General features: G+C 40.8%; 1 protein-coding gene across 2 annotated transcripts in view; it reads right to left on the bottom strand.

Annotated features, from left to right (window-relative positions):
• pak4 (p21 protein (Cdc42/Rac)-activated kinase 4) overlaps positions 1–10,777 on the bottom strand; it is a 26,631-nt gene continuing 15,854 nt past the window's right edge. For both annotated transcript variants that reach the window (XM_044031969.1, XM_044031970.1), the window contains exons 2-11: positions 9,158–9,394; positions 8,670–8,881; positions 8,281–8,488; positions 7,879–8,106; positions 6,981–7,439; positions 6,680–6,813; positions 6,157–6,283; positions 3,437–3,562; positions 3,214–3,348; positions 1–2,897 (exon numbers count right to left, since the gene is read on the bottom strand). In XM_044031969.1, coding sequence (XP_043887904.1) covers positions 2,742–2,897; positions 3,214–3,348; positions 3,437–3,562; positions 6,157–6,283; positions 6,680–6,813; positions 6,981–7,439; positions 7,879–8,106; positions 8,281–8,488; positions 8,670–8,881; positions 9,158–9,358 — 1,986 coding nt within the window. In that variant the 5' untranslated portion in view covers positions 9,359–9,394 and the 3' untranslated portion in view covers positions 1–2,741. The remainder of the gene's footprint in view (positions 2,898–3,213; positions 3,349–3,436; positions 3,563–6,156; positions 6,284–6,679; positions 6,814–6,980; positions 7,440–7,878; positions 8,107–8,280; positions 8,489–8,669; positions 8,882–9,157; positions 9,395–10,777) is intronic.

Raw genomic sequence — 10,777 nt, 5'->3', positions numbered from 1 at the left:
AAAAAAGAAAAACAATATTACAACAGATTTAAATCAAATGATGCAGTTTTCCAAACTGTGGCTTTAACAGGCAAATTTTAACCAGATTTAACCTTTCACCAGATGCATTTTACAAGTCCTCAGTTGTTTATGTGTTGTCAGTCCTCAATTTACTTATTTAATTATAATTATTTCAAAAACACTAAGTGATGATTAAAAATGACTACATTGTAAGGGTTTTATTGAACTCAATATCACTCTAAGATCCTGATTTCGAGTGGAAAAAGTGTCTCCTTTTAAAATATTGCAGCTTGAAATGAAGAACTGATTCACCTCATCTCTACCTGATTGTCATCCAGTCTGTCCATTTCATTCAGCTCAGCCATCCCAAAATCACACATACGCAACGGACATGTGTCAAACCGCACAGTCTGGTGAGCAGCCAAGGAGAAAAGAACAAAACAGCAACAAGAAGTTTCTTGGCAGTGCATTTTTTTAAGCCCCCATAACATGTCGTGAACAAAGTTTATGAGTAACCTACGTTCAGCCTGAAATGACTCAATACAAACATGTTAAGCCGCTCATTTTGGTATGGAAAAAAACATTGTAAGCACAATTTCTCTGGAGGACATTGTTAATATCTTATAAATCTACTGAGTCAATAGTGTTTTAAGTGAGACACACTGATGGATGGTAGGAAGTGACTGCTCATCAGTGTGTAATGTGTAGAACAACATATATTTGATTTGTATGTAGAAAAGCAGCCGACAGAGTTCGTTCATTTTCAGCAAGCGCCTGTTGAGGGGGAAGTATTCTGGACTCACTCTGATCTGATAATGAACTGGAAGACACAGAAGGAACGGAAACCACAGCATTCGTCCAAAGAGGGGACTGTATCTGCAGACTGCTTACGTGCATTTCTGTATCTCATTATTTTGAGTGATGTGAATTATAAGAGAGTCACAGCCTCATGTTTAATTCAATCCTCAGTATAAATGACTGTCCACTGCTACAAAAGGTACAGCGTGTAACTGCAGATGTCTGTGGACAGAAGTGGGCATGTAACAACAATAACAATAATAATCAGACCTGGGACAGACTGACATCTAATTAATTCATTGTGGTGTTATTCAGCATGTCGAGACAGACTCGCGGGGATGTTTTCTTTTCAAAGAAAAGTGATGAATCTAAACAAACATGTCCAATGTTCCTCTCTGTGAGCCGTGTCAATTAAGAGTCTTTCTGTATCCTTTAAAAATATGGTTCTTGCTGAATGACAAAAACCTATGGTTTCCTGTTTTCAAGCTTGTACACTTTGAGGTGGACTCGTGGTCTGGCAGTTACATTAACTATACAATGAAACATTAATGGATTAAACTGAAGAACAGGATGAGCACTCCCTCAGGTCAGCAACTGACTACAGCCACTGTGTGTTTGTTAAAGGAGGGCGTTTACATTAGAAGGAAGCCTGCATGCACCCAGGAATAAAAGCTTGTGTTCATTTTCTACCTCAGAACAGTTTGTGAGATGTGTTACTACCATCAGCTGAATTGCTTTTTGACCAAAAATAAACATGGAATCCTGAGAACAAGATAAAACCAAAACCAAACATGGGTATGTTCCTTAATGTTTTTTCTTTCAGTTTTAATGTGATGTACTTTCTGTGAAACTTTTCTGCTAATCCAAGTAGCATATGTGAGTCAGAAAAGTCTTCTGTTCTGATTACAAAAATAAGTCTATAGTATCTGTGTTGGAATCAACTGGGAATGCAGCTTTCTATCTATTGACAACAGTGCTTCGATAATCATCACATTTCACTCTAAAATACACCAGTAAAAACAAATCATAAAAATACAACAATCACACAATAGAGAAAGTGAAACATCCAAACTGATATATCTTTCTATGTTCATTGTACTTGCACAGAAAAATAAGAACATTTAATCTGTTAAAAAAAACACAACTCCAGTGTTTACCTTTTGTTTTAGTGTACTTTTTTTTGTTTACAACAGAAATCTAGTCATTTTCTGGCTACAAAATAAAGTTTATCTGGCTCATTTTTGAGTCAAACGAGTTCCTTCCTCAGTAGTAAGTTCTGGGTGTGATAAGGATAGTGTCAGAATCTGGGATCCGTCTGTAAATGATGTTCTTGTCGAGAAGAAAATTCGACTTACAGACTTTCCAATAGTGAGATTGAAGTGTTGTATCTGACTATACCTAAAATCAGCCAACAGGCTCTCTGTTCCTTAAAAGCGTCTAACTCGTGTGCAAAACCCAATCCTCACACTTGAAATCCAGATATGGTCCAAATGGAAAAATAAAAACAGCCACAGCCCTTTGTCATTCCAGGTCAGGCTTTTCAGCTAAAACAAAATGTCTACAGGAAATCAACTGAAATTGTTCAACAGGCAATTTGTTGCTTCTCCACTGTCACAACTCACAGTGAAAGCTCACACACAAGCATGCACGCACAGGCCATGGAACACTGTCATTAACAGTGTTGGCATCATATGTTTACACACACACACACATACACACACAGACACACACAGACACTCTTATTGCCTCTTATTCAGGGAATACACCCCTAATAGTTCAGTGATTCATATTAGAAAAACCAAATACCCCTGCACACCAACTCTATATTTCAGAGCACTCACAGATCTCTCATCCATGACCTCTGAGGGCCACGCATCTGTGTATAGGTCTATTCAATTTCATCTGAACCTGCACAGTCCGTAAAAATCTGAGTGTCACACGTCTCATTTCATCCTGTTCTGCCTCATCAGAGGAACGATGCAAGATGGCGGACCAGCCTTTGTTAGGAAGGGGTGTTTGAGCAGCTCATTGGCTGAGGCCCTCTGAGCTGGGTCTCGCACCAACATCCTGTCCAGGAAGCCTTTGAGCACAGGAGAGACCTGGGAGAAAGAGAGAAGAGAGGAAGAAAACATCCAGAGTCAGCTGTTCATAATACTATCCTGTTGTTCTGTAAAAAGGTTATAAGTAACACTTAAAGTGCTCAATAGAAAGGGAAATGACAGCACACACTTGAACCAGAAGGTAATGCTGAACTTAGCAACTGGCGTTGAATAGAATAACACATTTATGCGTGTGCTTCATGAGGTCATATAAATTTCTTTTATCAGTAATTCACAGTCTATGAGGATGTGCAAAAACTTCCTGTTTAATAAGAAGCAGGTAAAAATGCTGTGCTTTTAATTTGGTTCTCTGTACCTTATGCAGATTCTTCAGTTTGGGAGGCAGGTTGTCTCGAATCATCTTCATGGCTTTGAGCGGTGGCTCATTGAAGTACGGCGGCTCACCGTCCACCATCTCTATGACCATTATACCCAGAGACCAGATATCCACCTGGAAGAACAGTTAAGTGAAGTCAACAACCAGAAGACAGATGCTTGTTAAGATATTTAAAGAATGGCAGAAAACACAAGAATGTTACCTCTGGTCCATACGGCAACCTGGATATTAGTTCTGGTGCCATCCAGTATGGCGTTCCCACCAGAGACTTCCTTCTCTGCACTTCCTTAGACACTTGAGCGCAGAAACCGAAGTCTGACAGTTTTATCTGGAGTGAGAAATAGTGAGACAGAGACAGATGCAAGCAGAAAAAGAAAAATCACAGGGAAGAGAACAAAGGAAATGTCAAGATAATTTGTCGCAGATAATATTTGAAGAATTTATACAATGCTATCATTTTTTTGTGGTCATCAATGCAGACAGAAACATTTCCAGGTGCTGTTATGGGCTAAAAAGTATTAATCCTTATCCTTTCTTATACTAAAAGTCATTGATTGATTGGTTTGATTGAATTGAATTTATAGTGCATATCATTATATATATTACTGTTAAAGATAGTTAATCTGACTGAGGTAGAGTTTTTGATTTTGAGACTAGTTATACTCTAATAGTTAAGCGGTTCAATCTGAGGTCAAGTCTCGTCCATTTCTGAGAAAGATGCACATGGCTGAGAAAAAGAAAACCTGCTGCAGATGACGACCACAAAGCTGCAGTCTAGATATAACCTGAGCATTACATTTGTTAATAATAGCACGGATGATTTATCTGAATGCATCTTTGAAGAGATGAAAACACTCACCCAGTATGCAGGTGCATTAATCTAAAACACCCATTTACTGATGATAAAACTTCATACTTGGTTGAGTTTGTTTGCCCTAAAAGAGCAAAGCACTAATAAAATTCAGGTCCAACCCAACACCAAAACACTACATCACACAACAGGAAGCAACACAGGGAACTTCCTAAAATGTGCACATGAAAGTTTATGTCCAAAAAAAGGCACAGAAAAAGTAAATGTGAACCCTGGTGGGTTGACATATCTCCAAACAGAAGATGTACTGAAATGTTCAATATCCAGAAATATAAAGATCATTACATCAAACAAATAAATTAAATTCAACTAACTCTATTGAAATCACTTTCAGCAACATCTGCAGGTTATTTCTGCCAGACAGAACAACAATGTCGAGGGACGTTACTGTGCACAGCTGCTCGGCTATGCATACTGCTGGAAGCCAAGGCAGTGGGTGAAACAACAGTTCTTCAACACAGCTGAACTGTTAGCAAAGGCGCTGCGGTTTTCAAGATCACTCATCTTGGCATGAAATGTGTAAAAATGAGAGACTCAGCAAAAAATGTACAATCTAAAAAATCTACCTACATCAGATTAATTTGCCCTAAATTATTATTTAAGATACTAGTCAAGTGCAGAAGTTAAAAAAAAAAGCATGGATTTCCTTTTTAATGTGCATTGGCCGATTGACTGAAGGTGGGAGAATCAGTACACTGAACTAAAAACAAACCAATTCATCCACATTTCTTCACTGAAGAGTTAAGAATTTAATTTCTTAATTTAATTTTCAAACTCATCGGTTTGAAGCTTTTTTCATGATTAAAACAAGATTTCCGATTGTTTAAGCTTCTTAAATGTGAAAATGTTCTTAATTTCTCAAATGTCTTGTTGTGTCAACAAACCAAGACATTTGAGAACCTCATCATTTCCAGGTTTGACGAACACAGATCAAAATTTTTTTGTTTTTTTCTGATATTTTATGGACCAAGTGATTAATCGATTATGAAAATAATCGTTAGTTGCAGCTCTAATCTGGACCATACCTAGAATACTACAGTACAAACTTCAGTCGCACAGACCACTGACACATCAGATGCCAACTTTAAGTTCTCCATTTCCCTGATGTTGCTGTGCTACCATGCTGGTTTCATTTTGTGTAGAAAGCAGAAACTCGCCTGTCAAACTCGACAATAGTGGTTTACAAAGATGCATTTAGTTCCTCTTTCCAGTCAACATTTTAATTTTTTTTTCTCTAAAAGTGGGTCAAGTTTTGTCATTGACAGTTGAGCATACTGTGAGGAAAAACTGGATCAATTATGTGTACACAAAAAGCACTGACGTTGCTAATTACATAATCACTAGGCACTGAATTTGAAGTGGATGTTTCTGATCTTATTTACAGTTAAGTGAATACGTCCTTGCGGTCCAACAACTGTCTATTCTCTGTGTGTTGGTGTTCATACATAACCTGTAAATGGGGCACAAACATGGCTTGGACTAAGCCACATATCATTCCAGTTAATCAGCACCAGGGCACAGGATGAGGGCAACAAGAATAGAGGTAAGAGGAAAGATGAAAGAAGAGAGGGTAGGTGCTAGTCCAATGATCGCCATAAAGAAGGAGGGATGGAGGGAACACCTACTGCCAACATGATGGCCAATACTGTCTATGACGACTGTTAGTTACAGGCCTTAGATTTGTGTCATAAACACTAAATTACATATCCACGGATGCTTGCTAGACACCATTACCAGATAGCCGTTACTCCTGTAAAACTACAATTAATACATTTTTCGTCAGTCTGCATATGTCATCCGGATGCATTGGTCTGATTGGTTGTAGGTCTGTCCAACTGAGTACAGAGGCATTTTCATCAACGTCCATTGGTCACACTTCTTGGAATTGAGAAGTGACTACACCCTTTTCAGACTCAATCTGATTTGAGATTGAGATGCAGTCTGGCATTAGCCACACTAACTTTGACTGGTCGATTGTTTTTATATTTTAAAAGAAAGCTAGATTTCATGGCTTAGACCTCTTTAATCTTCGATGACAGTGTGGTACATACCCGGCCATCATGAGTGAGGAGGATTGAGTCACTCTTTATGTCTCTATGAATGACACCCTGTGTGTGGAGGACAGACAATGCCTTCAGGACAGACAAACACACTGTGGCAATCTGCTCCTCGTTCATCCTGAAAAAGGAGGAAGAAATGTTCAATGTTTCAACATTTCAAACAACCGTTTATCAGTTTCTGCATTAATCACTTCCGTTCACCATAGTAGGTTTGATGAGTCCATGTATGAAATAGTGATGTACATGTGGTTGTGAATTTTAAAAAAGAAAAAAAAAGAAACTGTGATGAGTTGTCTCTGTGTGGGGTTACACTGCCCCCTTATGGGAGAAAAAGCTGTTGGTTGGTGAGGAATTTCATGAGAAATATTTCTAGCAAAATAGTGTGATCAATGAGCAGTCATAATAAAAATGTGTTTATTAGTACCTTAAAGATTCAAAGTTGCCAAAATACAAAAAATAACATGGACATCTTGATATTTCTTGATACATTGTCTCCTCTCTTTCGCTCTCTCACCTGGTGTGTGTTACAATGTCAGTGAGTGCCCCTCCCTCAAGGAACTCCATGACAACCCAGAGCTCATCTCCCACCAGGTAACTGTTGTACATCTCCACCACATTCTCATGATGATAGTCCCGCATGATCACCACCTGAAGTTGGCACGGAAACAGATGGAAAGACAGTAGTGTATACTGATCACTTTTAGGTCAAAGTTAGTGATAGAGTTGTACTGGACTGCATTTTCCTGAGATGACACAGGAGTTGTTCTGAAATACTGAGTCTACCAAATGGCATCAACTAGATCATGTAGTGTTACCTCGTTGAAGAGGAGTTCCCTGCGCTGCTGTTTCCTCAGGTCCATCTTCTTCACTGCGACCAGCTTTCCTGTGGTCTTCACTGTGGCTATACACACAATCCCTGTGGATCCTTCCCCTATCTTAATGTAGTGGTCCAAGTAGGTCCTTGGGTCACCAGGATCCACTACCATCTGTAGTGCCGCTCTGAACTGCTCATGGGAAACCCTTTGGGGCTCCCTCTGTGGTGAGCGACCTTGGGATGGTGCACTGGAAGCAGGTGGCCCAGAGGGCACTGGGGGCCGCGGAGCCGGAACGTTCGGATGAGGTGTGTGTGGGTGCTGAGAGACCTCAGGGGCCAGGCTTGGGTGGGAAGTATGATGAGGATGTGGATGACTTATAGGAGGTTTGGAGCTAGCAGAACCTTTGCTTGAACCACTTGAAGGACCATTTTGAGAGGAAGGTTCAGGGTATCGAACAGGCTGGAATAAAAGAAGAAATATAACAATTTTCATTAAGGAAATCTTAATGAATAAAAATGATGATGAAGTGTCTGGTATATTTATTATATATGTATGGAAAAATCTTTGATTTACTAAACATTAAAACTAAACTAAACAAAAACAAAAAGTGTATCATCAGTTAGAATAGTTTTTCTTTATTTGTCTTCATATCCCTGGCATGAATCTTGACACCATCACATATGCATGACTAACAGCTTCCAGAAAAGAGAACTGGGACATAAGCAGCTAATTCTGACCTGGAGAACAAAGAGCAAGGTGGTAACAGCTACCATCCATCAACCTGTGGCTCAATTTGCATCTGTCTGCTGTTTTTCACAGTCAATATCTTCCAACAGGACTGCCTGCCCTGCTTGGGAACAGACACTTTTTCTGTTTCTGTTTTTGCTTCTGTCCCTACCTGTCCTGTAGGGCTGCGGCCACCATCACTGTCTGTCCTTGGGTAGGTGTTGAACGGCCGAGTGGTCTGCTGGGTTGTCTTTATTACACCCTCTGTTACTGGCATGTTTGGGGTACGGATGTTGGGCCCAGAGAGAGGCCTCTTGTCCCTGGGAGATTGTGGGCTGCCTTCCCGTGTCATGTAGCTTGACTTTGGCCTTTGATCACTGGGTTGATCCCTGCGAACCACCTGCTCATGGGAAAAGATAGAATTTGGTGAGAGTTGGATAGCTGATAATACAATACAAGCAATTCCAACAGACTTGAATCTTGGTAGAATGGCAGTATATAACCAAAAACATAACAATAAACAGCAATTATATTATCATCAACAAACATGAAAATTTTAAGTTTAATCTTAGACCTGGTCCCTGTCTCGCGGCTCTCTGTCTCTGTGGGGGGGAGGGGGAGGGCCAGAGCCTGGTCTATCCCTGTGGGCCCTGCTGGGCTCTTGGCCACGGGGCTGCTGCTGTGGCCGACCATGGACGCCCTCATTCCTCTGAGTAGAAGGGACTGCTCGATGACCCTGGTGGGACTCACCTCCACTCTGATGTTCCAGTCTAGATCTGTGACTGAGAGGCAAAGTGATTCATGGAATAATTACAAATAATTGTGATGCAAGCAAATGTGCTTATGTATTGTTTCGTAAATGATGATGCCCCCACGTATGTGCAACACGATGCTGCTGCTGTAGAAAAGAGGACAGATATATACATGATTACTTAAGGCTGGAGAAGCAGTTTAATTCCTTACCTGTCTTTTCTGTCTGGCTGTGAGTAGTATCTGTGGTGAGGATCTCCATTCTCCTGCCCGCCTCCTCCTGATGAGCTTGAGTCCCTGCGGGGTTGGACAGGAGGACTTCCTCGTCGCAGGGAATTGGAGCGAGTCACGGACATGGTGTCAAACTCATCCAACAGCCAGGTCAGAGAGCCATCCACTGCCATCTTGTTGCCTCGTACGATTGCCTGGAGATTTTGGAGAAAAATAGAGTAGAACAGTGGACAACAGGATGGGTGGACCTGATATGGCAAAGCTTAGTATCTGCTTAAGGATTCTGAAAGAAAATAAAACATCTTAACAACTTGACATAACTGTTTTTCTTAAATGTATAGGCACTGCACTATTCAATCTGTGTAAATCTATATATAATAATAATATTATCTACAATCAAAATTCAAAATGTAGCTTGATCTAGCAGCTGTTAAAGTATTTGTTTGTAATTTAATTTTTAAGCATCCAACCTTGCGTGGCTCGACAGTGGTGATGACGGTAACATCGATAAAGGGTTTGGGCCTTTTGGCCGTGTCTTCGATGAGTGACTGCCATTGCCGGGGCAACCCAACAAATTTTTGCTCATGCTCATCAAAGTCTGTATGTACGCGATGCTCAAAGTTGGATGGAGCTGAGATTTGGATACGAGACTTCTTCTTCTTCGTAAACATGATGGTTGCTGGGGTAGCTGCAGCCTAGCACTAGACCTGCAAGAAGGTAGAAGGAAAGAGATGAGGATTATTGCTAAAATAAAAAAATGCAAATATGGGCAGACAGTATGTAAAGCATACCACACATGCATGCATAAAGGGTTAATGGGCAACTTCAGTCAGCTGCTGCTGTTTTCACTTACTAAAGAGGCCATAGCATGGTCCTATCTCACTTATATGTGAGATATGGAGGTGTATTTACAAACATGAAGTCGTTTTTATAGTCAAAAACCTCCTAGTCGCTGCAAACGAGCCGATGTAAATATCTAATTACTGACGTTTTCGTCAGCCGTGCTGTTTCAGACCAAAACCACACCCGCAGAACACAGACTTGTGATTGGCCAGCCAACGAGAGCTTTCCCACTGTCTTGTGATTGGCCAGTTACCTGGAAGTGATGTAATTGGCACGTCAGCTCTCAGACCCGCTGCTCCCCCTCTGGAAAGGCGGATGCACCGCTAGCAATTATCAAAACATTGAGTAAGGCCGTCGTCACGAGCCCTCGCTGTAATCCCTTACACATTTGATCCAGAGTCAGAAGACACTGTGACAAGTGAACCACCTCCATCACAAAGACTGATGCAGGACGCCTGTAGCTTGGATAATGTTTGTGGTTACCCAGATGATAAACACACATACATGCAAATGAAATACGAGTGAATGTGTGTAGCTTAGCCTGTAGTCAACTATCGTTAATGCTAAACGACAGAACAAGCACACAAAGACAGTTTTATGGTTTGTAATATACGTATTGGTACTGCTCCTTCCTTTAGGTGAAGTTTGGTGCTGTGTCCTGCTTTATATTGCCCAAAATTTGTGTAACAATCCTCCGTGAAGTGGTTGCCGCATACATGGAGGTATTTGGGAAATGTAGCATCAAATGTGAAAGATATCCCCTGAGCTTTTCTTTGCTCATTGGTGGGGAGCTTGTGGAGAGTCTGGTATTGTTTACTGTTGCTGAACCTTTTTTGGACATTTTTCTCAACCGATATGCTCAGCAGCTACAACGAGAGTAGTTCTTCTTCTTCTACGGTTGAAAGTATGTCACCGGACTCTAGTGCCCCAGACTAGGAGGCGCTGCTGTTTACCGGAGTGGTGAGATTCGCCACTGACGTAATTAGTCAAGGGAAGTGCCTTGACGCTTTGTAGAGCTCAGGAAAACAATAAAACCCTGCGCTCTCACCAGTGGCTGAACTGATTGTTATGGACTTTTAGAGCTTCATAGACGAGGTAATGACACAGATACACACCAAACACAGTGTTAATTGGCACTTCCGGGCTATGGCCTCTTTAAACAAGCAACTAAATAGGTCGACACAGGAAAACTACTGTGTGCAACTAAGTAAATATACTTTCTTAAATCGTACCATTTTTCTAATGTT

This window comes from Solea senegalensis, linkage group LG8 (genome assembly GCF_019176455.1).
Source record: "Solea senegalensis isolate Sse05_10M linkage group LG8, IFAPA_SoseM_1, whole genome shotgun sequence".
NCBI lineage: Eukaryota > Metazoa > Chordata > Actinopteri > Pleuronectiformes > Soleidae > Solea > Solea senegalensis.
The sequence above is the reverse complement of the archived record's forward strand: the minus strand, read 5'-3'. Positions and strand labels throughout refer to the sequence as shown.